General features: G+C 38.8%; 2 protein-coding genes across 2 annotated transcripts in view; one reads left to right on the top strand and one right to left on the bottom strand.

The window, feature by feature from the left end:
- LOC310945371 (E3 ubiquitin-protein ligase rnf213-alpha-like) overlaps positions 1 to 7,827 on the bottom strand; it is a 42,046-nt gene extending 34,219 nt beyond the window's left edge. The window contains exons 1-15 of the mRNA XM_083911452.1: positions 7,704 to 7,827; positions 7,034 to 7,236; positions 6,668 to 6,808; positions 6,289 to 6,488; positions 5,612 to 5,883; positions 5,210 to 5,457; positions 4,312 to 4,509; positions 3,901 to 4,093; positions 2,898 to 2,953; positions 2,608 to 2,767; positions 2,151 to 2,276; positions 1,943 to 2,041; positions 1,708 to 1,830; positions 1,009 to 1,198; positions 104 to 277 (exon numbers count right to left, since the gene is read on the bottom strand). Coding sequence (XP_083767578.1) covers positions 104 to 277; positions 1,009 to 1,198; positions 1,708 to 1,830; positions 1,943 to 2,041; positions 2,151 to 2,276; positions 2,608 to 2,767; positions 2,898 to 2,953; positions 3,901 to 4,093; positions 4,312 to 4,509; positions 5,210 to 5,457; positions 5,612 to 5,883; positions 6,289 to 6,488; positions 6,668 to 6,798 — 2,170 coding nt within the window. The 5' untranslated portion in view covers positions 6,799 to 6,808; positions 7,034 to 7,236; positions 7,704 to 7,827. The remainder of the gene's footprint in view (positions 1 to 103; positions 278 to 1,008; positions 1,199 to 1,707; positions 1,831 to 1,942; positions 2,042 to 2,150; positions 2,277 to 2,607; positions 2,768 to 2,897; positions 2,954 to 3,900; positions 4,094 to 4,311; positions 4,510 to 5,209; positions 5,458 to 5,611; positions 5,884 to 6,288; positions 6,489 to 6,667; positions 6,809 to 7,033; positions 7,237 to 7,703) is intronic.
- A 14,358-nt stretch (positions 7,828 to 22,185) lies between these two features.
- Positions 22,186 to 24,061, top strand: LOC310945209 (transcription factor JunD-like). Its single transcript, XM_083911236.1, has one exon. The coding sequence runs from the start codon at positions 22,322 to 22,324 to the stop codon at positions 23,144 to 23,146; it is 825 nt and encodes a 274-aa protein (XP_083767362.1). The 5' UTR covers positions 22,186 to 22,321; the 3' UTR covers positions 23,147 to 24,061.
- The last annotated feature ends 3,194 nt before the right edge of the window (positions 24,062 to 27,255 follow it).

Below are 27,255 nucleotides of genomic sequence, written 5' to 3'. Positions count from 1 at the left end.
GGTGCACACATGCACAGTCTGGAGTAAGAAGTAAAAAGGAAGGTCAAAAGAAAAGGAATTTGAGGAAACAAAGCAACAGAGATAGACAGATATTCCTACTCACCTATCTTCAGCAAGTCAAGAAATTCACGTTCCTTCTGGAAGATTCGGTTCAAAGTTTTAATTTGGATCTCTCCACTGAGGAACTTCTCCGAAACAGATTTAAATGCCGAACTTGCCAAAGTCATCCTAATTTGCACTTCATCTGACAATTTGTCAATCAGTTTTCCTCCTTCACCTGTAAAACAAGCGTGCAAGCATAAAGCAAACAGTTTATTACTAAAAATGTTTTTTTCCATGAAACAATACAGTAATTAAATTGTCTGACTTGTGATAAGCCCAGAACAATCCATTTCTAGCCAGCCTTCACTTTCTTAGGCATTACTATTGTCCTTCTTACACATTTTATGTAAGAGTGACCAAATGCTACACTAGGGGTGTACGGTATAAGTATAAACAGTATAAACAGTACAAGGGTACAAGCCGCCGAAATGGGTTTTCTTAGAAGGGTGGCTGGAGTCTCCCTTAGAGATAGGGTGAGAAGTTCAGCCATCCGTGAGGAACTCGGAGTAGAGCCGCTGCTCCTTTGCCTTGAAAGGAGCCAGTTGAGGTGGTTCGGGCATCTAGTAAGGATGCCCCCTGGGCGCCTCCCTAGGGAGGTGTTCCAGGCACGTCCAGCTGGGAGGAGGCCTCGGGGAAGACCCAGGACTAGGTGGAGAGATTATATCTCCACACTGGCCTGGGAACGCCTCGGGATCCCCCAGTTAGAGCTGGTTAATGTGGCCCGGGAAAGGGAAGTTTGGGGTCCCCTGCTAGAGCTGCCGCCCTTGCGACCCAAGGTTTTTGATTAACAGTACAAAACTGTACAATTTTGTGAGTAAAGGAATGCAAATTTTAGTAAAGAGCAGATTCTTAAGTCATTGACATAATACATTACCACAACATTATACGTTACATTTAAATATTTACCTGTCATTTGGAAAACAGTTTTGGCCATGGGCCAGTTTACAAGGTAATCAAATATCAAGTCCTCGCCCTCAGCGTAATCTCCATTCACATCTGTGGGCCATGTCTTCAGCACAACAACAGACATCAGCTTCCCAAACTTTGTGATATCATGTTTTTTAAATAGAGCTGAAACAGCTTTGCCAGATTTATCCTAAACAGAAAAAACATACAGGAACAATTAATCATAATCATTTAGCACTCCAAGTGGCAACACATGCTGGTAAAAATTCAGCCTGTGAAATTGGTTCTCCTTGCATGTTTTGTGACGAAAATTGAGGGGGAAAACGGGCACATCCAGTAATTGTCATGCTCAAAATCCTGAAGAAAACATGGATGTACTAATTTAATGAATGCACTGAACAGTGTGTGAGCATTTTCTTGGTCAAGATCATATTTTTTCTTCCTCTACAAGGTCTAAAAGTGTCTTTGGGAGTCATTTATTACAGGTATTCATAATTACAGCTTTGTCATAGTAATTATAAGCTCTTAAAGTATCGTTATAACACCTTAAATGGTTTAAGCCCTTTTTCACTGATTCATGAGTTACAGCTGTTTATAAATAAACAAAAAATTCAATTCAATTTACATTACAAGATATCATTTTTTATTTATTATTATTCATTTATTAACTGCTTATTATGCAACTTATCAAACTCATACCTGACAAATAGATGCAGCTGCCTCCAATGCACATTTCTCCATTGCGCTGCATAAAAAAGGACTTGTCTTGCTCAGTTCTTCCATCTTGTTAGAGTATATTCCAATTTGATTCTCTGGGCTTTCCTAGCGCACAAGCACACAACATCAGTTTTGTTTCTTTTCTCAGGTGCATGTAAAACATGTAAATATCAAAATCAGAGATCGGTAAAGTATGTAAACATAACTTCAGTCTTACTCGTTTTAGTTTTCCTTCAAAATCCTCGATGAAGGTGTTTCTCCAGAATGAAGTGAGTTCTTCGTGACCGAAGGACAGTGAGAGTAATTTGCTCCATATCTAGAAAAAGAGACATACAGATTATAATAATTCAGCTGCTTAACAACAACACCAAATGGCTATAAACAATAACAAAGAACAACATACATTATTGCATATTTCTGCTTACCTCAACTTCATAGGGTTCAGAAAACTTTGTTCCATTCCAGTCATTTAGCAGTTTGTTTTTGAAGGTATTTCTCCGCCATTTCCTCATTGTTTCTAATGTCTCCCGAACTGACTCTTCATGAATTGCCTGAATTGCATACAGAAGTTACTATGGATATCTCAATGATTTTAAATGATTCTGCATAATACAACATATCTGCTTGCATATGAGAAACAATGAAATAAGACTTTTTTAAAGACATAGAACACAAGTGTAGATATATATCACTCAACAGGTCAAATGTTTGGTAGGGGAAAAACAATGAACTAATTCACAATATTTAATAATCCACTTTGAGTTGGATATTTTAGTCTATACAAGACAGACAAAATTAAATATTACAGCTGTTTCCATTTCAAGGCTTGACTATAGCTTGGTATAGCGTGGCATGTCCAACAGACTGGCAGGTGAGTCTCACCTGGGAATCAGTGTGGTTGTATGCCTTGGCAATCAGACAGACCAGATCAAGGAAGAGAATAGGAACATCACAACGGCTTGAATCTTGTGTGTAACGGCAGATAGTGCCGAGAAGCGTTACTGCAGCTTTCAGGCAACATTCAACATATGTGTCATCTAAGCTATAGGAAAAAATATTTGATTATTGCTGTGTACACATAAAGACTCCGAGCAATATAGATACTGAAATTCAGACGTTATTGCAGAGGAACTGTATTAGAGTGATAGGTAAGTTTTTGTTTTCTTTTTTACCTTTTACTGCAATGGCTTTCTCTGTTGATGAGATAAGAAGCCAATTCTTTCAAAGCCTGTAAATCAAATATCAGAACACACAGAATTTGAAGACATAAAGTAGTTCAACAGTGTAGTGATGCAGAATTGTAAGCAAACAATTGCTAATTTACACATCCAGCAGTTACAGAGGAACATTATAAATTGTAATTTATTTGTAATCGTGTTTCTGGCACTTCATTAATATATATACACTTCACTCTTTTCATTTAGCTTTGTTTCCACTTTTAAAGTTGTGGAGCTAAATGCTCATCTGTGTTCACCAGCTAGTCCTCGAAACCTGACAGCATCCCAGCAGGGGTGCTGAAGACTGGCACCCTGGAACTCTCACCAATTCTTCTCACCTCTGTGAATCCTTCCAGACTGTAACAATCCCTACCCTTTAGAAAAATGCTACTATAATCCCCGTACCACCCAAAAAACCTGGCCCACAGAACTGCTGCTAAACATCAGTCTGTCAGTTGCCATGCCACAACTGGTCCAGTTTCCCTAAAAAGCTTAGAGGGACACAGATAATGCTATGGACTGCCTGCTGCACCTTATCCTCCAACACCTGGATTCCCCAGATACCTTCGTCAGAATCCTCTTTGTGGACTACAGCCCTGATTTTAATACCATCCAAAAGCATCTGCTGATCTGGAAGCTACACCACCTCAACACTCCCCCACCACTTGGTTTCATCTCATGCACAATTCCCTTAGCAACAGACTGTGCGGGTGGGCACAAACATATCACCTGCACTCACCACTAACACAGGAGCGCTGCAGAGTTGTGTGTTGAGCCTATTCCTATACACAATTTACAACAATGATTGCACTAGTAGATGCAGAATGCAGATTCAGGTGATAATTCTCTTAAAAGCTCTTCGGTACGAGCGACACTTTTCACACTGTCACACTGTTTTCACATTGTGATTTGATACATTATTATAAAAATATATTAAAGTCACTTCAAGGATACATACCACGTAGGTGGAGTAAGTTATTCCAGATTTGATATGGAACAGTGTGTAATGAAGAATATCTAGAAGCTCCACTTGCACACTGGATATGAAGCTTGTTAGATCATCCACATGCACCAGAGACATCCAAGAGTGCACAAGAAGATGATCAATGTGCACCAGGTAAGCATTGTCTTTCATGATCCCGATCACAATCCTAATTTTTAAATCAGAGTTAAATATGTTGACCAGGTGGTGAGAAAATCAGGATATTCCGAGGGTGAGGGATGGGAACCAATAAATGATTTACATTTTAACATGATGTCATCAAAAATATTACAAACAAAATACTGACTGGACCCACAGCAGTGACCTATGGGGCAGTCATGTGCAAAAATGTGCAAAAGTTTTTGCAGGAGAAACACACTTACATACCTTGCATTATTGTCCCTATAGAAACTGTTGCCCCTCAAACCTGGCCAGGAGTGAAACTGGGGTTTCAGGACAGGTGGACCTGGCTCAAACGGTTTGCTTTCTCCTCTCAGTAGATGAATCAGAGGGATGACCAAGAACCACTTCGGGATACCGCGTTGTCTAGCATTGTTGCAAAGCATCTCAACAGCATCTGCAATACTTTTCCAGTGAAGAAGTCATTGTTTAGTTTCATTACAATGGTGGAAAAGTATTCAATATTTAAAAAGCCGACTATGTTGGTTTTCAAAAATAATATAAGAACATGCATCATTAGATTTGGTTTATACTCTACTATGTTGCTGGAGGATAATTCAATTTAATTGTTCTACTGGACGCAACATTGAGTTCGATTGGATGCAACATTGAGCAAACTACTTTTGTGCATGCCGTCAGGGTCAAGACCGTCGCTGTTTATGTATAGAAGTTATCCGTTTACGGTGCTCAAATTGTTTTGAGCAATAACCTACATTCATGATGGACAAAACATCAGAGTGTCGACTGAAAGTGTCAAGGAGAATATGTAGTTTTAAATGTAAGTGTTAGTGTGAACACTTACATTTGTTAGATCTAGTTAAGTTTTTCCTTTTTTTTATATCTGTCATCTTTAATTTCAATGTTAAATCTTATTTGTGACATCAACAGGCCAAATAAGATAGCTGAGGAATTGCCTGTCAAGTGCTCAGGCTGACAAGTTACTATTTTCTTCTCTTAAAACATCATTTTTGGTAGCATAGAACGTTTGCGCTTTTGTATTTTTTATTTTATAGCCTTTATTATAAATATGATAATGTATTGTATTAGTAACAAATGGAATAAGTTATTTTATTCTAACTTACAGCGCAAAACACATATCAGTTACCTCTGTTTATCTGTTAAAGGGCTTGCAAAGTCTTTCCAGAAAGAGGAGAAAAGGTGTTGTGGCATCTCAGGCAGGCAAAGAAGATCACAAACATGAGACAGTTCATCCATCATGTCATTGTTCAGATACTTGTTGTAAATCAGCAAACTAACAACTCCTGCATGCAAACGTGGTAAAATAGATTTTGTTGTTTCTTTCTCCCTGTGACTTGTGTTTTCCTCCAGAACCAGTTTAAGCAGGACATTCACCTAGAAAAAGTAAATGGAGAAGTAATAAATGTCTTATAATGTCTTATAATTACTCTGAGGGTAATTCTTGCTGAAAACATTTTTTATAAAAATCACTTTGTCTTAGTTTTCAGGTCCCCATGTGATATTCTAAAATAAAACTCTTGATATTTACCTGCTCTTTACCGTATGGTAACCCCCACGGCCTTGCCATGCCATCATGAAGTATAGGATAGCTGTATGTATCCATGAATTGCCGTAGCAGTAAAAAGAAGTTGTCCACATTTGGTTCATTCCATGTTGTAAGAAGGTCAAAGATGCTATTCAGCATCACCTTGCCAGCTAGGTCTCGCCCTTTCATTACAATTTCTTTGGTCGAAGTATTCCAAGGCCAGATACCCTTCTTCAGCCTGGGATGGATCATATCATCGTACTGGTGCCACTCCCCTTGAAAGTCCAACAGAACAAAATTAATAGGGAATGTGATGCTATTCATGTGCTACTTTGTATGTTTTTTTTTTATTTATTATTATTTCTCCTCCTTTGTTGGACAATATACAACAAACATTTGAACTCTGCTAAAAGTCATATTCCAAGGATATGTGTGGATATCTAGATACAGATTAAGAAATGGAAAGCAGGATTCAAAAGCTGTAAAAGCAGGATGCCAAACCGTGTATAGAGCTAGATCTTTGCATCCATTGCCCCCTTGGTGGGCTTAAAAAAACTTGCTAGTGTTCTCTGGTGGACAGTCCATATATGTATACAGTATCTACTAATAATCAGTTAGGCTCTAGTCTGTAAATGTGAAAAAAAGTTGCTGTTGATTGTAGAGAAGTGAATCTCCATTACCTTCATGTGTTAAAAAGTCCTCTTTGATACTCAGGCACCTGTTTACGTATTGGTTCCCTTCTTTCTGGTAGATCGTCTCATACATGTCGCTATTTTCACTGTGCTTGCAAATTATGTATTTGTAGGGTATGCTCTCATGAATTATGTTCTTGGGAATCATAGTTTGTCCTTCAACAAGATATCTCTTGTCCCCTACAGACCTGTGGAACAGCAATTATTATTATTAGTGATGGAACAGGCAAAGATGTGACAAACCCATAATTTCAAAGGTCTCAATCCACTGGAAAACATTCAGATTTGATTTTTTTCCCTGGTGGGGAATTGACAAAGCAGTTACATGGTATAATTGTGAAGAATATGTTTTCAAAAGAAGTCATACCTAGAGAAGGACAATTTCAGGCCATGTGTCTCCCAACTTCCAAACAATTTCTCAGACCTTAAGAAAATCCTATCCTTATCTGGATCCAAATGAAAATCTTTGGAAGTGACAACATGGAAGTACACAGGCATACATTCGCTGCTTGGTAAACAAAAAAAGAAGATAAATGTTGACTTCATATTTTCTTTATACAATCAATATTATGATGTCAAAAATTTGGAGTGATACTGGTTTAGAAATGAAGAAAGATGAAATACCATAAAAACCAGGCTAAATTATATTAATTAGATTGTTTTATTGTAATTTAAGACGTTTGCTCAGAACATCACAAAACTACTTCAAAATTTCTCATAAACCAAAACTTACCTTTTTAGCGCCTGATGTTCGGTGGATGTTTCAGAGATATTTGCTGCCACTAGAAGACCTGCCGTCCCATCACTTCGATTGAGAGGACAGGAGGGTGCTGGTAACCTGGAGACATCTACCTGTATATCTCTGTTGCCTGTGTTTTGTTCCTGTCTCTCTGCCCGGCACGTCCTTGTTTTATCATTTGATTCAGTGTGAACAGTCTGTGAGAAAAATAAAAGGTTCAAGCCCTGATTAGATTAGATCAGGATATTGCCCTATCTATTTAACTCACTATTTAAGCTAACATATATCAAGTTCCTGAAATCCGATATCAGCTATTTACTGTACATACTCAAATGTTATTGTCTTTACTATTACATAAAAACCTCAGAAATATAAATATAGCCCACTTTAAAGCTGCATATGGTTGGTAAAATGGACAGTAATATTACAGAGTTAATAACCTGTATCCATTATTGGAGCCAAAACATCATGGTTTTAATGTCAGACTGATGTAAAATCATTACACAATCGTCAATATGAAAGTATTAAATATTATTACTACCATAACATCATTAAGTATTTCTGTGGAAAATGCAGAAAAGGAGTAATGTGTTTTTGTAAAAGCTAATGATTTACAGTTTGAGTCAGTTTGAGGGTTTGAATTATGTATTTGACTCATAACTACCTTAGTGTTTTTGGTGGTTTTCTTCTTTTCTGGACACGGATCAGCAGAATGCTCAGTTTTTATTGTATTTGGGACTTCTTGGTCTTCTTTCCTGTCAGTTTGTTTAGCGACTGTATGCTGTTCAGTGTTGGTGTGATTTTCATTTTCATTTGGTCTCCCAGAAAGATTCTGTGTCTCATGAGATGTTGTCTTGTCTTTATTTTGTTCAGAGACAGACTTCTTTGCCATGGAGTCAAAATCTTGAGGTGTTTGCTCAGATGATTTAAGTCCAGTCGAGCTAGTTTCTTTAGTTGATGCTAGGGATGATTCAGAGTTATACAATGATAATGAATGAATACCATTTGGATTGTCACCAGGAATTTGCACCACATAATGTCTGTCCTCTGTACTGTCTGCTGGGTCCTCCGTTTGTTGCTCTTTCAGTTTATCACTAGCAGGTGTAGAGGAGGGCAGTGTTGTGGAAACAGATAAGTTTGACCCAGCGGCTGCCTCATTGCATGGTTGAGAGTCACTTTCAAGAGCTATTGCAGAAGGCCTCTCTTCCTTCTTACAATCTGTAGCTTGTGGCTTCCTGATAGTAACTGATTCGCCAACTGAGAGTGCCTGGTTTGGGGATGAGGGCGTGGCTCCCTTTTCCAGTGTGGCTGGGATGGCAGTGTTATTTGATGGGTCCTGTGGTGTAGCTGTATCTCTGGGTATCTCTGAGTCATCACTAGCCAGCTGCCCCTGGCTAGTGTCTAAATAGTTAGCTGTATCATCTGACCTCCCAGAGAGATGTTGTGTCTCATGAGAGGTCTTCTTATCTTTATCTTGTTCAGGAGCGGACTGCTTTGACATTGAATTCCATTCTTGAGGTATTTGCTCAGACGATTCAGGTACAGTGGAGTCGATTTCTTTAGTTGATGTTAGGGATGATACAGAGTTAGACAATGGCCCAGCAAGAGTCTGCACTGCATGAATGCTATCCTCTGTACCATTATCTGATGGGACCTCTCTTTGGTACACTATCAGTTTATCACTAGCTGGTGTAGAGGAGGGTGGTGTCGCAGACATAGATAGGTTTGGTCCAGGGGCAGTCTCACTGTATGACTTAGAGTTACTTTCATGAGCTGTAGCAGAATGCCTCTCTTCCTCCTTCCTGGTTGTAACTGATTCACAGAATGAGAGTGGCTGGTTGGGGGATGAGGGTGTGGCTGGGATGGTATAGTTATCTGACGGGTCCTGAGGTGTAGCCGCATCTCTGGTTGCCTCTATGTCATCACAAGCCAGCTGCCCCTGAAAAGTGTCTAAATAGTTAGCTTAGCAGATACCAGTCTTTGATTCTTAAACATTTTCTCTGCTGTAAAGTTTCTCTATGGTTCAGTTCTCTCATTATTTGAGTGATTAATGTGTGAAGCCAATCAACCACTTTTTTCAGAACACAAGTTAATAAAATGGAAACAGGTTGAAAAAACTGTGTCACTATGATATCTTAATGTGACCGACTTATTTTCAGTGAGAGTGATGGGTTGTATGAACTAACTATTATCTTGCCCTGTTATTTCAGTCGTGTACCATGAAAGACTTTTTTTTCCCTCATTTTTTTTTTTAATTATGTCCTGTTGCAGTGCAAGGCACATCTAAAAGAAGGAAGAGTCATTGCGTCACTGGTGCCAAACTGGCCGTATTCTACATGCATCTGGTTAATAAAGCATCTTTGTTATCAATAACTAGCCAACCATCAATCTGGTAATAAATGAAATAACATTAAGAAGAGTTAATGTAAGCCAGCTCTCTCAATAATAGGTCAGACCTGCCCCGTTCAATCATTTATCATGATGTACAGTAGCAGCTATCTTGGACCAAAGAGGGGCCTAAGTTGAGCTATATGCAGCTACAGGACAGAGCAACGATCGATAACAATAACAAGGGGAAAACAAAAACACATTTAGATAAAAAAACATCAGTCAACATCATGCAATCTGTTTTTTTTTTTAAATAAACTTGTGACTCTCTTTTCAGTCAAAGGTGAAACAAATCAGATATGATGGGTTATAGATGGCCATTAACTTCAATAGAGCTGGCACCAAGGTCTGTCACCAATGCAAACCTCTGATGACATAATGACTCATTAGAGCTCCCTTGTGATATCAACGGACAAGCATGAGCTTGTTTATGGCTCTACATATAGCCTGTGTAATCTAGCACACAGAACAATGTTACGGTTTAAGCAAGAGAAAGTACATGTTGCTTATGACTGTGAATTTATGGCATAATCCCGTAAAGATCAAAGTGTTTCACCTTTATCTGGGCAGTGTTTTCTTTTGGAACCTGGTCTTGCTCCTTCTTTTGGCTCTTCTCCTCATCAGTGGCTGAGAGTTGATGTGCTGACGTGGCCACATCTGGGTAACAATAATGTTATGTGACATATATTAAAGTTATATTTAACCACAGTATATTTTTCAGTGTTAGTCTTTTATGGTACTCCATATAGATAAGATAACAGGATGATACAAAGTCGACCTGCAGCATTGCTTTATGGTTGCACATGAAAAAACTTGTTTTGTCTCATTTGAGATATAAAAAAAGTGTAATCGATATGAGACCTGATTTAACAGGGACACAGTGTATTGGTTTTCAATAATTCAATAGATGATGATAAAAAAGAAAATGATCGATACCGCATACATTTATTAATTTCTATATTTCACCCAATAATCATAAGAAATTCCCCCAAAAAACTGTTTACTGGTACACTTACCCTGGGTCTTGTTTTGAGTCAAGACACTTAAATTGAAGCCACAATGAGGACAGAATCTAAATGACTTTTCCACTTGATTTCCACATTCAGGGCAAAACATGATTTACCTGTTCAGAAAGACAACACTAGATGGCAAACATTTTCATGTAGTTGTTGACCATTAGAAGCAGAATTAATGCGACTCTCAGAAAATTAAAACAAGATAATTATTTACCAAAATAAAGTATGCATGAGACCAATATAATAGGCAGCTATGACTTAACGGTAATTTATCTCAATATAAAACTACTAAAGAATTGATCTCTTCCTGTGTTATATGGAGTAGTCTAGTGACACAGCTGAACTAGTTTCACTTCCTTCTTGAGAAACACTTAAAAAATAGAATCTAAGATTTACTATTACAAACACCGTATTTGAATATTTCAGTCATCGTAATTTCATGAATTATTCTTATTTTTTCGGTTATTACAATGGAAGAACTTGTTTAGATAACCTACCGTGTTTGCTCTTCTTCCTTACATGGTTGACACTGAAAAACTGTGCTTATAACAAACGTTACATGGCTTACTGAGAAGCTTCACTTTTGCTTTTGATTTACAGAAGGAGGTGTGGCTGCTTTAGATTTTTCTGCCACAGCTATTGAGCAGTAAATCATCACAAATTCACGGAATCCAAAGTGAAACTTTCTATTGCTTGTTAAGTCCGAATAATGGATGATTAATTTAAGAAAGAAAAGCAAAACTTTACATTTAAGAAGCTGGAACTAGGGAATAGATATAAATGATTAATTGATCATCAAAATAACTGCTTTTTTTGATTGACTTAGCAGCAGTTCTATGTCACAAGCACATTTAATATAATGTATGCAAATATTATTAATATAGACCACCAGGCAAATAAGATAAAGTATTACATGTGAGTGCTAGTTATTATTATTATGGGATAAGTGGTATTTTTATTGATTTTTAGTTGTCCTTAGGCTTCCTTAACTGAAGTCATATCTTCACAGCAAATTCTGTAAGTATATTTATAGTTTTATGTTCAGTTACATGTACTACAAAATTCAGATACAGCACTAAGATAAGACCCACCCACTCTCTCACACACACACACACACACACACACACACAAACACACACACACACACACACACACACACACACACACACACACACACACACACACACACACACACACACACACACACACACACACACACACACACACACACACACACACACACACACACACACACACACACACCTTAAGTTGCCAGGCCTGCTGATAAAACAGGAATGACATTCCAAATCCAAAGTTCAAAGCAAACGCCCTCATCTTTAAACTGTTTCTTACCTATGGCATGAGGTTGCTGGCACACTAATGTGTGATCAGACAGAACTGAACCATTAATAGTTTTATATTGGGACACATGTAGGATTCTGTAACAGCTGCTGCAGATCCGTACTCCTCCCTTAATCCTCTGCCTTCAGCTCAAGAAATTACTGTATTTCCATGAATTCCGTCAGGCTTTTTCAGACCTTGCCACTCCCTTACTGTCCAGCAGATGTCACTAGATAACTTACCTTCCTCAGCCATCACCTTAAGGTGTTTCTTATTCCCCCTAACACAGCCCAGTATTAGCATTATTCTTCCACTCACTCTTCTTGTAATCCTGCTACTCACTCACAGGCATCACCTCATGGTGAAAGCCACACAAGCAGCCACAACATCTTAACATCAACCGCTTAAATAACATTGCAGCCTAGAAAAACACATTTCCATTCGCTAAAGAAAAAGATAAACTATGATACTCAGACTACTGTGCACTGCAGTTGTGTACTCCTGATTTTATCAGTCTTCATCAGTCTGTGCCCAAACACACTAATGAAAGCATATTAGATTTAACTTTTTTGTTCAAAGTCATTGAGTGATCGTGTTCAATCTGATCTCAATATTATCAAAAATAATCGTGATTACATTTTTTGCTAGAATCAAACCGCCGTATGGCTTACAATTTGTAAACACACAGGCTAAATGAGCCAAAGAGAGAGAGAGAAGAAGTGATGGAGCGAACTAGAGAGTGAATAAAGAGAGGGAGTGATGCTAGCTGGAACAAAGCAGTGAATCAGATGAATAAAACGTTATTTAAATTGTTATATACCTATACTTTTATACCTTTAAAGGTATCCTGTGGAGTTTTTCAAACAGTGTTTTGATGAGCAGGTGGCTGTTTAGTTCATACTTTACTATCAGCAGTGAAGACAAGGATTAAATGTTGACCGGGAGCTTTGTACCAGTCTGGATTTATATTTACATTACCATATTGCAAAATGACATTCTCATGCCAACAATAAACACAAAACAAATTAATTCAATCTGAAGTGTGCATGTGTTGCATCATAGCTTTAAAAACACATTCTGGACACGTACAGTTCATTTTGGGGGAAAAGAAATGTAACATTCATTGTTCTATAAATTAAAACAGAACCAGAGGGTTAAAAAAGGTCACTGGGAGAAATACAACAGGACAACTGGAAGAAAACTGCAGTAAATAATAAGACTACGGGGCAGAACAACCTTTTAAATGTAATCAAATTCAGAACTAAGGCTTTGCCAAAGCAGATGAATTGCCAAATGGTCTATTTTCAACGCATCCCACTAAAATGGAAATAGGATGTGTTGAGTTCATGTGGGGGTAATGTGAGGAGTATTTCCCTCCCAACACGCATGCATGCATAATATCCAAGATGGCATTTGTGAGGGAAGAAAATAACGCTATTTTCCACTGCCTCTGAAGTCAGTGCTCAAGGAGCGTGCTAAATCATTTTATCTCATTGCTAGGCTGAATTGTTGACCGTGCTAACAGGCTTGGACTGTGTGTATGTGTGTGTGTGTATATGTGTGTGTGTGTATTGGGCGTGTGGGGGCTAATCTCATTGTTGGGCTACCCAGTCCTCTTCTTTACCACCCACGCATCTCTTCCACCCACAGACAAACCATTGCAGTTGCCAGCCAATCCCTACCTATCTTGCTTTCTATTCCTTTTACCTGCGTCACTGTGCGTTTGTTGCCATGGTGATCACTGATGCTCCCCCCACACTTTGTCCCTCTGCCTCTTTCAGTATGAGGGTGAAGCCGACTTGCGGCTGATGATGCAGGCAGGCTGCACACGTCATCACTTCCCTCGGGAAGAAGGCCTATTTTTACCACTGGGTACAAAGTATACCAAGCTGCCCGACGTATTTATGGAACTGCATCTAATCCCAGCCTGCCAGGAAAAACATCCCTCCCCACACTCCGCATCTTTCCCTCTCTCCATTCATCTCATATCATATGCCATTCCTTCAAAAGCATATTTTTATCACTTGAGCTGAGATGACAGCACTTGTGAAGGTTCTGAAAAATCTTCTTTTAGTATCTGCACTGTTGTATCTCTGATACTGCAGTCATCCAAGGAGCACTAGCCCCACACCTGTTAGAAATTCAGTGTTTTGCTCAAGGGTATTTCGACTGAGCAGTTTCTTGTTGTGCAAAGGATAGATAACAGTGAAGGAAGTCAACAATACATTGCCTACAGGTTTCTGACTGGTCATTTTGAAACCAGGAAACTGTATCTACTGTTGTTGCTATGATTTAATTTTTGGAATTAGAACTGCCATATTGAGTCAAATAAAAGATAAAGCCAAGTGGACTAATAAGAATTGACAAAGCTACAGTTCCGCATGCAAAACTACCAAAAGTCAAGGATGCGCTGGATGCAAAAATATAGAGTGAATGAAGAAAAGTCAAAACATTGTGTACAAGGTGTTTGCAATGGAGATACAGTACGTGTGCTGGCGGAACAAAATTCACTGTGTTATCTAATTGGGGCCTAATGTGGCAACTGAGTGGTGCAGATACTACAAGTCTAAATTGGGCCAGAGCAAGCTAGAGCTTAGCTTCATTTCCTTTAATATCAGGTCATACTTCACGTTTTTATTCACCCAATAACAGTAATGACAGTATTAACTTGATGAGTAATCAACTAATGTTGACAACTACTGGATGATGACTGTTAGAATTCTTTATTGTGTAGTTGAATATGGTAAAACAGCAGGTCGAGGTATTTACCACTTGGAGGGACACGCCTAGCTTATGTGAAGAGTAATTTCAAATGAGTGGCTGACACTAAAGCATCATACATGGGGAGGTTAAAATTCCCTGGATTTTCATTGTACACAATGAATAACAATAATAACACTGTCAGACACCTGGCAGACATATCTGTTCCCCATTAACTGAAGAGCCTCCGGACAGATGTCATGAAGTCTTAATAGTCGGTTTGTTGTTTGGGCCTGTCTCTCTGTCCCTGTCTCCAGCCCCTGTTCACTTCCTCCAGGCCCTCCTCTAACCATCCACTAGATGCCCTCAGACTCTCTTGCCAGTCTGGTCTCCTTACATCCCCTCCCACCTACATATCTGTTCCCATCTACATACCTGTTCCCATCATCCTCATCAACCCTGCAGTTAACTGCAGTTTCTGTCAACTCTCACCTGTTTCCACTTTCCCTCAGTTTATAACTAGCCCTTTTCAAAGAGAGTACTCAGTGCTTTCTAGGGTTAACTTGAAATTGAGTGTCTAATAACTAATTTATTGATTGTATTATTTGCCAAGTTACGGCTCAGTCGTTACTCAGTCTGGTAAAAGAGGACTATGTTTGTTTACTACTCTGGACTGAAGCTATGCATCTTCCTTGTTGTGATGTTGTCTGTAGTGTTGTTTGAGGCAAAATATTCTCTCTAAAAACACAAACAAATAAATGAATGGCACTTTTTTCAATAACTTATTTTGTACAGACTGTGTTTACATTTGAAAAGCCATGTTGCATTTATGTATGCATCCAGTGGGGCATCACAATAAAATTAGGCATAATGTGTTGATTTCATAATAGGTGATATGTGATGAATTTTGGTGTAAAAAGGCTGCATATATCGGTATCGGGTGATATCGGTATCGGAAATTAAGGGTTGGACAATATCGGAATATCGGATATCGGCAGGAAAGCCAATATCGAGCATCCCTAATCAGGACCAATATTCAAATTCACTGTTCTTGCTGTGAGGTGGAAATATCAACCACAGAACCACTGTATACTATCCAGCAGCAGTCTTTCTGTTTGCATGTGGCAGATGAACCTGTCATCCTCCCACATTCACTGCAGAGGTGTCAATCATCTTTTAATACATTACAAACATGTACTGTATATATATGTTAAAGGCTTAACCATCAAATTATTCTAAAATCAAAATATTTTTTTGTTGTAACACTTAGCATCATAAAACAGACAATCAGCTTCAAGGGTGATATTAAAAAGACATTTAGCCATTCTTTCCACAAAATGTGATTTACATTTTTCTGTTTCAGTCTGGTTGGAAAATGGATGGAAACTACCATTTTTCAGTTTAATAATGACATTTCTCATTTTCTACTGGGAAAATAAGATGAAATATTATTAATTCTGTGTGACTATTAGATAGTTTTAATAATAATAATAAATACATACATATACAATTAGAATACTGTTATATTATTATAACAAATATTAAAAACAACACGGCGTAAGCTAAGCAGGCTTGTATAGCACTATACATAAGGGTCTGATGTTCCAGTTTGTAACAACCAGAAAAAAAAATCGGATGATTTTGTCTCTTTTTCTACAGCACATTTAACCATGAAAAGATGTAGGCCTGGTGAGGTTTTGTGGTTAAATGTGTGAAACCGTCCGTGTGTGTTTGTGTGTGGGCACAAGTGAGTTTTGTACGAACCAACAGTACGTGCTCTCTCACTTTGTGCATAGGGTTCCTACGTCCTCAATGAGTGTGGAACTTCCTTTGAAACTACGTCATCAGTGGAGCAGGTTAGTGAGACAATTGGCCTTGTTATTTGCTTCATTTGACTGCTGAACAAAAGCATATCTCAAAATATCCATGAGATTAACTGAATCCTAAAAATATGTTTAACCGAAATCACATTCTAACCCCTTTTTAAAGAGAAGTAGCAGAAAGTCAATGCTGTGAGGACACAATACAACCCTCCCTCCCTACACACTGAACCCTTAACGATCCGATCTTTGAGTTAATCAGACTGTAACTATTCACATATTTGTGGTGAGTGAATATTAAGCTTTGCTTCGTGTTTGGACCTGTTCTGAATAGCCGTCATACAGAGAGGTGACACCCTATATTGGCTCAAAGAATAACAGCTCACACTTTCAGTCTTTCCTGGGAGGCATTCATAGTGTTGAGTTGTCTCTCAGCTTGAGAGAGGAAATAAAATCTTGCCTGAAGTTTTTTCACGTCACAAACCAGACCTGGGCTGGCATGGGCCGCCCCTGAAATCTGATTGGTCACCCCATATATAATATTCTGTCAGACTTTCGTTTGAATCAATTGTTTGAAATTTTTTCATTACTGAATGGTTGTAATTAACACTGTATCTTGGGCTGTGTTGAGGCAGCTAGAGGCAGCTCGTGCCTTTTGTATCAAACTGTAGAACCAAAACAATCTGGGCACGCCACAGGTGTGGGGAGAGCGCAGATGTTGTCCAGCCATCTGACAAGTACTTTGTTCATAGCATGTTAATGCCTTAAAGGCTTTATCTGTTTCTAAAAAAAGACCATGTCATCATAATTTATCAGCAACATTACAACCAAAAGTCCAGCAGTCCAATATCACATCACCACAGTTGCAGATTGACCAATATATTCCTACACGTAAACTGTTGATCAGGTATGAAATGCACAAAACTGCACAAGGTCTTGTTAAACTGTTAAATAATATTAATATTTTTATGGTAATTTTTCTATTTTCTGTTTATGTTCTTCACCGCAGTACTTTGTGTTATTGTTTATTTCCTTTTAATTATTGTGCACACTGAACACCAAGGCAAATTACTTGGCAGTAAACTTCATTCTGATTCTGAAAGATAAGTGCTGCAAAAGGAAATGAGATCAAACATACGATTTTGTTTGACATGTATTTCATTTCTGAGCACCTCACAAGAAATTCCTACAAATTAAGAGGAAAATAAGCTTTAAAGTGTAACTCCGGCAAAAATGAAAACCATGCCTTTTCTGCTTTTCTCCAGTATATACATCAAATAAGCCCTCAAGACAGTTTTTTCGTTGATCACCTATTGACAGAGAAATCCTGGAGAGTTGCTAGCAGCCACACATGGCTAACACTGAGTAGCTCGGGGCGGAGCGTTGATCCATCCAAACGTCTTTTTTTAACCTCTATTATCGCTCAAAATAACACCAAACCTCTGCAGTAGCATGATAAGTATCCCTACACATAAAACAAAGCACCAACAATGTAGTTAGTGAATCTGGAATTTATTAAAAAACAGTGTTTTACAATGCTACAAGCCTTAGCAGTCAGCTGGTCCGTATTGAGAGGCAGCCCAAACAAGTCAATTACCAAGTTCAGTTCTATTTAAGTTCACAAGGTGATCAACAAAAAAAATGTCTCAATGGCTTATTTGATGTACGGTATAGTCATGCCGAAAAAGACCGTGGGTTCCCTTTTCGCCGGAGTTACACTTTAAGGTTTCTGTATGAAAGGAGAAGATGGATGCTCCACATGTTGCTCAATAAACGTTCCTGATCTCTTTTCAGCTCTGACACAGCGGAAGTTGAACTGTTCCAACCAATGCTAAGCATTCCTGACAGCTCATCAATCTCTGCCTTGACTTGCAGCAATAGCCAACAGTCATGCTATAACAATTATTGCTGGAGGCCTGAATTTACTGCACAGCTCACGTTGACTCGTGTTTGAAGAATTTAGACCATTTGCTTGTCATACTACTCACTTTACAATATCTTTTCGAAATAATCTTGGTCAATGCCATACTGAATGGAGAGGACACAGTTCATCTTTTTGCCCATTAGCAATTGGCAACCATCTAAAAACATATATTACATTTGTTTTGGCACGTTTTTTTTTGCAGTTCTTGTGGAAATCATCTAGATCTGAAACGTCCTTGAAATTGATATCATCACCCCTTAACATTGTGTCACATTTTTTGCATTTCTAGTGGCTTGACTCTGGGCACAGCACCGTCTGTTATCCATTGGTCGACACACTACTTTGGTCCAAAGTGAAATGTCTCGACAACTAGCAGATGCAGTTAAATTCAACAGTGACATTTTGGTTGCCGTGAGGAAAACTCTTGATGAGTTATTGATCTTACTTTTCATTTTACAGCAAGCGGGTCTGAGTTTTTGCTTATCCAGTGAAGTGTCTCTGTTTAAAATGTAATTTAAAAGCCTACTTTGAAGTTTTATTTTGAAATTAGGTTGCATGTTGTCTGCCGGTTTGATAATACACCTTAAATTTCATTTTTAGTAAGAGTAATTTCCGTGATTAAGGATTTGCATTAAGGATGCATTCAAAAGCATGAAAACAAAATCCGATTTTTACATCATGAATTTCGATTTCGTCTTACACAATCCACGGGATAAAGAAAAATCTCCATCTACATTTTACAAATGTGGGTTCTGTCACTGCTTCTGTGCCTTGATTTGACATGTTTTAAAGAATGTTTTCACAATTGTCGGGGCCTGATAAGAACAACATGTTAATAACATTTTAAGCAACATGTATGGGCAATTATTAGGAGAGGAATGTTTAGCTCTTTCTTTATGTAGTTTTCTCGCATTGTCTACTGATGTGTTATGAATTAAGTGTGTGTGTGTGTGTGTGTGTGTGTGTTACATCCTCTTCCATCTACAGCCTGCCCTTTTTTTGCTTGACTGCAGTCTCAGCACACCCACTCTCTCTCTCTACACTGATTCTCAGCTTTTAGACAAAAATATCACTCCTCTGTTGGTTTACTCCCCGCCCCCTCCTCCATTTCCGCCACAGTGTTAAGAGATCTGACATCACAAGGTCCATCATGTGATCCACCCACACAAAGCTTTGCAGTGATGGATGGGGCCTACCTGTGACGCACATTCCTCCTCTGGGTAACCCTTTAGCAGCCAGAGCACTGTTTGGTGTGAGGGAAAGGATTTGGAAATCTGTGCATTCATGAGCAAAACAAAAACAACATCACATGAAAAGGGAGGAAACCAAACATTTGTTACATTTAAGAAAAAATAAATGAATTTATTGTGTAGCAGCTGTGGATCAGAGGTACAGCAGGTCAGTCTACCTTTCGGGAGGACAGCGGTTTGATCACCAGGTTCCTTAGGTCCATATGTTGAAGTGTCCTTGGGCAAGACACTGAACCCCTGTGCTGTGCATGTGACTAGAATGATGATTGATGAGAATATGATTGATTGTAGGGATCCTCTGCCATCAGTGTGTGAATGTTTGTGAGAATGTGACCATTTCATTAATGCACAATAGAAGAGATGTGGACTTGAGACTTGGTGACTCGAGTCAGTGTTTTTGATGTCTTGACTTGACAGAAAATGAAAGACTTGAGACTTGGAAGTTGAAGGGTAAAGTTAAATTTTAGTTCATTGTCATACTTTTTGAACATGATACTAATACTAATATCTTGTCTTATCTATTTTCTAAGACCAGATACTTGTCCAAAGAATAATGACTTGGAATTTACTTATGACTTTTGATCGTAATAGTGATGTGAAGTGCATAGAAGTATGGTCAAAGTATAGGAGTTAGGAAACTTAAAAAGATTAAGTAAAACACAACTTGCCTATGATGTGGCAGGAGGAATAGTCTAATAGAAAATCCTGACAAAATGTACCAACCTTTGACAAACAGCTATGAAAAGTATTCACCAGCCTACATTGATTTCCACCTCATTCATTTCATTTTGACGTGTTAATAGGCTATCCTTTAAACTCCTCGAGTCAATGTTAAAAGGGGAAATTAAAATACTGTAATTGGAAATGTATGCCATCCATCCATCATCAATCATCTTCAACCGCTTGTCCCTATCAGGGTCACGGGGGGCTGGAGCCGATCCCAGCTGACATTCGGCGTGAGGCGGAGTACACCCTGGACAGGATGCCAGTCTATCACAGGACACATAGAGAAATGGATGTAAATTTGATATGAATTCAAAAATGGAAAGTAAAATTGGAATTTTTGATGTAAAATGGGAACTTTTGAGAAACCAGACCCAACTGAAAATCAGCTTGAAACTGTGAACTGACCAGAGAAAGTGTTGAGGTCAGAGCCGATTAAACTTCTCCAAATTCTGTTCTTGGTTGAGGGCATAAAACAGAAGTAAGCAGCTTTTTCTGAGGAGACAATAACAGCTGTTCATGTCTAGAATTATGCAAGCTGATATTTCCATTATATCCTGCAGTTAAGCAATTATCATTCTTATTTAAAAAAAAATGAAGAAACATTGTTGCCAGTGTGGAACATTCCGGATTTTATTCTATTTGTATAAATGTTTGTATTTATCTCTCTTCTCCATGGCAACTGGTACCAAAGATCATCTATTGAGACAATGAATGACTCAGTAGTTAAAAAGAAAATCTTAACATAGGGTCTATTTATCAGATGCTCAGTTGTCATGGAGACGTATAACTGTATAGTGTACACCTAACTACGCATGACTGGATCTTGTAATCTCTGTTAAACACCACAGTCTGTCAGTGAATTAACACATTTAGAGTCATAGTTGTTTTTCAATGTAAATATTGAACTTATTTGCTGTTATCTATGACAAATATAGTTGCTTGTGTTTGGGAAAACCCCACAAAACATCTCTAAGGCAGTGGTTAAATGGAAAATCAAGCTTCCTTTATGGAAAAAGCATAATTTGCAACAAAGGAAAAAGGACTTGAATGACTCTTATGAGTTTATAAAGTCAGTTATTACAACCTGAACACAGGAACCGCATTTCCAGTTGTTCTCAGACAAACGTGAATAGTTGATTGATATACCCTCAAAGAGAACATTGTAGAAACAATGTAAATTTCTCACATGAGACTGAGTGTTTATGCAGCGGAAAGTGCTGATGAATTCAAAAGTGTACAGATTGGTGAGTTGTCTGATTTTAGACCAACTAACTTTAATATTTTAACGGGAACCATATTAATCTTATATATAACACTTTTTAATTTCACAAGTTTAGCATGAAATGTTGACTAAATGTCTTAAGATGTTTAAAATAAAGAATCATTTCTCCAAATAATTGTGGCATTTAATTTGTATGCATTGTATTCATCAGCCATTTAGAGTAGCCTAGTTCTACCTACATGCAGCCTTGTGTTAGTATAGGCTAACACATTATTACATATCTCTGTGTTAATGTATCTCTATCTTAATGGGTCACAATTAACATATGTGTGGTCCAAAGTTTAACTTATTGATGTGTAGGAGTTTCACAGGTTTTATTGATTGACGTGTCTTTGGTAAGAAAATACAGGACATTTATCGATTTAGCCAAATAGGTAAACAAATAAATCGTTAAATACAAACTCAAGTGGTAGGAAATAGGTCTACTCATTTAGCTTAAATGTAAATAATGTACAAAATAAGCCTTGTATTTGCATAAGGATTGATCAAAGAATCCCTGTCGCAGCGTATCAGGAGTGTTACAGTACAGTTGGGGGAATACAGGAGGAGTGAGGCTTCTTCTCTCTTGTCTCCTCTCTGCTTGGTTCGTCCCATTATTTAAATAAAAGTCTGGAAAACGTAATTTCTGCCCAGTGTGCGCGCGCGCTGTTGTGACATAATGGAACGTGCCAGCCTAGAAAAGCTCGAGGCGGTGCGCGCGGGAGTGCAGTCCACTCAGATCCTGCTCGAGCCCAGAAGACGGCGAAGACACTGATGCAGAGATAGTCCCCGCTGCTGTTTGTTTCTGTGAGGTAATGAGTCAGACAGCGCTGTGAGGAGCGTCCAGCAGAGCATCATGATGAAGAAGGACATTAACCTGAGCCTGGCGGACGACGCCGACCTCAAACCGCACCTGCGCGAAGCCGAGAGCATCCTCAGCGCACCGGACCTGGGGCTGCTCAAACTGGCCTCCCCGGAGCTGGAGAGGCTCATCATCCAGTCCAACGGGATGGTCACCACGACGCCGACGAGTGCCCAGTTCCTCTACCCGAAGACGGTGACGGACGAGCAGGAGTTCGCCGAGGGCTTCGTGAAGGCGCTGGAGGACCTGCACAAGCAGAACCGGCTGAACGGAGCCGGACAGGCGGCCGGCCTGGACCTGGGTGGTAACATCGCCCCGGTCACCGTCCAGCCGGATCTACCGGTGTACACGAACTTGAACAGCTACGGTAGTGGGCCACTGGAAACCACTGTCAACTACACCACGGACACGGTCCCTTTCCCACCCCCTCCTCCTCCGTCACATCATTTGGGGGCAGCACCGCCGCAGCCGGAGCTGTCTCGGGTCCAGCCGCTGAAGGAGGAGCCTCAGACGGTCCCAGACGTGCAGACTTTCGGGGACAGCCCGCCGCTGTCTCCCATCGACATTGACTCACAGGAGCACATGAAAGCCGAGAGGAAGAGGCTCAGGAACCGGATCGCGGCGTCCAAGTGTCGGATGCGCAAACTGGAGCGGATCTCCAGGCTTGAGGACAAGGTCAAGTCTCTGAAGAGCCACAACACCGACCTGGCCTCAACGGCAACCCTGCTGAGGGACCAAGTGGCCCAGCTGAAGCAGAAAGTCCTCACCCATGTCAACAGCGGCTGCCAGCTGCTGCCACACGAAGTCCAGGTGCACTAGACCTGCAGTCGGGCTACTGACCAGCATATAAGCTCCATGGACTTTACTGATGTTGGTTTTTCTGTATGTAGCGTAGCCCAGATGTGTGCTGTTCCCAGTGGAATGACTGCCCGGCCACGGAAGGCCAAATTGTACATTAATAACCTGCTGTTTAAATGGTTTTGAGCATCCGCCAAACGTAAAAATACCTGGTAGAACAAAATGCAAAAATAATGGGCGGTGAGACTCTTCCTCTATAATCGGCCAACAGCTTATTTAATTTCTGAAGCAGTTTCTAGGATTCCCTTTGCTCCGCAGTCTCTCCGCCCAAACGAGAGAAAGAATCAGTATTAAACATCAGGTTTCAAATAAATAATGGCTAATGGGTTTATTGAATATATGCCGAACTGAAGAGCGATTGGCTTTTGATATGTTCGATGTATGAAATCCTGTTCTACCTCGTACAGCCTTTATGTTTACTGATGAGCAAGGCAGCATTAAACTGCAGGTTTTTCCAATCGAGTTTAATGGACTTTCCTGATGAAAGAATGAGGCACTTATTGCTCAACTTTAACGGCACATATTTTGATTTTTTTTTCTTCCTGAGAAAATGTTTACAGACTGGCTGTGTCTATATCAATCTGAAACATGGACCAAACAGATTTACAATATTTCCACAGTAATATATATTTATGACACAGATATCCTTAATTGAGCAACGATGAAGTACGAAATGTCCATACACCAATATTTGTTCAAATTTAACCTACATATAAAGACCATTTTCTTTTTTTCTGTAGGGAATAATTTGCATGTTTACATACTCGAATGTTGCCCACAGATGGGTGTCAAAGATTGCAGTTAATCAATGTAATCTTTACTCTGTATAAACACATGTATATCTATTTTTTACTCTAATGTGTTCATATTTCCTTGTGCTGTTGTTTTAATGTGAAGAGTCGTAACCTTTTTGTTAAACCAACTATTAATGTCACCTCTAGCCTACAGGTATATGCTGCTGTGTTGATGCTGCTCGGCAATAAACACTGTTTCCTCCAGAATCTCTCGTCCTTATGTGCATATTGTGGAAACCATAGGTCTAAGTCACTGTGTGCAACAGTAAACCAGCTGGGGGCGGTGGATTGATGGTACAGGCCATCAGGTCTTGCTCAATTAAGTCTAAGACCATGATCATGAAGATATTAAAATAACCGGGTTGACTGAAGTTTTATCTGTCATTGCACATTAGTTTGAAGAATCACAAGGAAAGGGCTTTTTTATTATGTTACAATATATTAAATGAAATAAAGTCAGTCATAAATTATATTGTGGGTTGTATGGCAGTACAAACACAAAAGTGAGACTATAACTGACAACTGTCAGTACATGGCATAATAATAATAATAATAATAATAATAATAATAATAATAGTGGTGATTATTCACCTGGATCAAATAATGTATACATGGTTTGATTTGGAGTTCATTTATTGAGCTCATCTGATGGAGAGTGAATTGGTGGAGTCAGCGTTTTGGAAGTGTGTGTGTCTTTCTCCATCTGCTGGTTAAGTGAGGAATTGCAAATGGCGTTGCTGCACTAGTGGTTTAAAACATTTAGTTGAATATTGGGATCGCTTCTGGCATCCTGAGAGACCTTGAAGTGTTCCAGGATGTCACCAGCAAAATAAGGATACGTTTGAATGCTTATGTTGTTGAACAGACATCAGCCTATAATAGTGTCAATAGCTGATTTAATGCTAAATCTGTTTAAATGGGGTTCCTTACAGCATAACCTTATCAAATAATAATATGTATATTATTCACATCTATGTAAGGGTTCTTAAAATCAGGATGAGACCAATATATTCATTTTATCAGTCTTTTAGTAAACACAGCAGCCTTTTAATGTTATACAGTTAGTTTGTCGAACAACCAAAGAAATGAGAACTATAAAACCTGCAAAATGTCATTTTCATAATGCGATTTTCGATTAACGTAAGTTGTGGGTCTTGTGAGTCAGTTTCATTCAGTGTATCTTAGATTTTTACACTAAATAGATGTGGTTCATCCTGCCTTGAGGAATACATATATTCGTAATATAGTAACTCCAATGTGACTGGCTTGCAAAAAACAAAAATATGACTTTGGAAGATAAACAAAGTGGAACATTTAATATAGTGCATATCATTTATAGTATAAATGTATAGTCTAAATATATATTTTCCATCCTAATAAGACTAGAATAATGGGAAACGTAATGCCCAAAGGTTTTCTACAGTAGAGCCCGAGTGGGGAACTGGAGGCATCACTCACTGTGTATAAGTCTAAAAGCCATTAATATTTCAGCAGAGGTAAAATATAAAAATCTTACTTTGGGCATGTTGACCTAGAACATAGAGCAGGATCTGATTCCCATCTATTCCGAATAGATGAGATTTTGACAAAATTTAGCATAGCGACAATAACTAATAGCCCACTAACACTTGTCTCCCTTTACACTTGTCACTCAGGACATCATACAGTATCCATTGCTGATATGATGGTAATTTGTTGGGAAAATGTAATGTAATAAACAAGCCACTTAATAGTTTTCACATGCATTCATTCAGTTCGATTAGTCTATTTGATGTCAGTGTTACAGAGCACATATCTGTGTGCATTTCCCCTGCGAGCCCCTGAAGAGCCGCTTCTTGCTGCACTATCAGAGACTGTATAATAACAGTGACATCTTGAGCCTATCAGGACAAGAAGCATTCATTTGACTGTTAAACCTAGAATCTTTCATGTTCCCAATAAATCTAGATCTCAACTTTACTGTCTTGTGTAAAAACAATCTTTTTTTTAGTCAGTGCATCTATGATATGAGCTCATTTTGAGATCTTCACTCCATTATAGCAGATAACACGACCGTCTCACACCAAAAAGGTGTAACATCTGGAATATCTTCAAAAACAAGAATCTGCTGATTGTTAGTAACTTTTTATTGTTTTACCACAAAGTACAGATAAAAACATCCACAGCATATTCTCTTACCGTAATGGCCCGAACTGAGGAAGATGTTAAGAGGCAGTGACACGAGACCAAATAAAGTACATGTTTCTGCGTGCTTGTAGAAGATCTAAAGTCGGCGACTTCTACCAAGCTTGATGGTGTTTCTTTTTTTGTGTAGATAGTGTAGTGAGTATTGCTTTTGTAACAGAGTGACACATCCATTCACAAGCAGGTCTACTGTAGTAATGAATGCAGATGCAGTACAGCATGGCTCTTCTGGGGGTTTTCAGGTTTTTACTGTCTTTTTTTTCTCCTCTTTTTTTCTTTGTTGCAAGCCTGAGTCGATACAACACAATCCACACATATGACTCAAAGATACAGTATTTACAGATCTGGTTTATATAGAGAGGAAGACATATTAGAAAGGAGAACAGTTCAAAAGTTTTACCAGAAAAGAAACAGTCACAACCAGTAAGAAGTAAAATATACGCAGGATCAAAATCGTCTCCCAGGTTTGTCGTGATCATCACTCCTTTCTTATAATAATCAATACTTTAGTGGGACATTTTGACTGAGGCCTCATTTTTATCAAACTTCAATAGCCACTGGCTAATCTGTGCTCTTGTATGCTGCACTTGACAGTTAACTAATGCAACAATAACAATCAAAATCAATGTCTTTCTGAGCCAAATTTTGCTTTGATCACATGATTTTGTTTTACCACCATAACGATTTTATAGTGCCTCAATCCATCCTCTTTGTCTCTGTTTTTACTGGAAACAGCATTTCAAAAGACAGCATTGTCCACCGACACGCCTGGAATAACAGTGACATAACATTATTTCGGACACCAAAAACAGTGAGCATCTACAGTCATTTTTTGGTGAAGTTAAAAAAACGAGTACCAGGCAAACCAGTTCTGTCAAGTGTACAAATGTGTTCTGAGTGTTTGGTGTCAGGAAGGGTTAGTGCACGCCCAAATAGGGCGATGCTATGTAGACTTAAAACAGCTGTTAGCAGAAAGGTGGAGTGGTTATGCAGCGTTGGAGCCAAGAAAACCTAATAACAAAATATTAAATTCCAGCACTGACTCAAAACTAGTGTTGGAAAGATTGCACACAAACAGACAAAAATAATCTG

The sequence above is a fragment of the Echiichthys vipera genome (assembly GCF_963691815.1).
Source record: "Echiichthys vipera genome assembly, chromosome: 3".
Lineage (NCBI taxonomy): Eukaryota > Metazoa > Chordata > Actinopteri > Perciformes > Trachinidae > Echiichthys > Echiichthys vipera.
This window is presented reverse-complemented; position numbering and strand designations above follow the sequence as displayed.

Coding starts and splice junctions, on each gene's coding strand:
- LOC310945209 (XM_083911236.1), top strand. CDS start 22,322: ATGATGAAGAAGGACATTAACCTGAGCCTGGCGGACGACGCCGACCTC.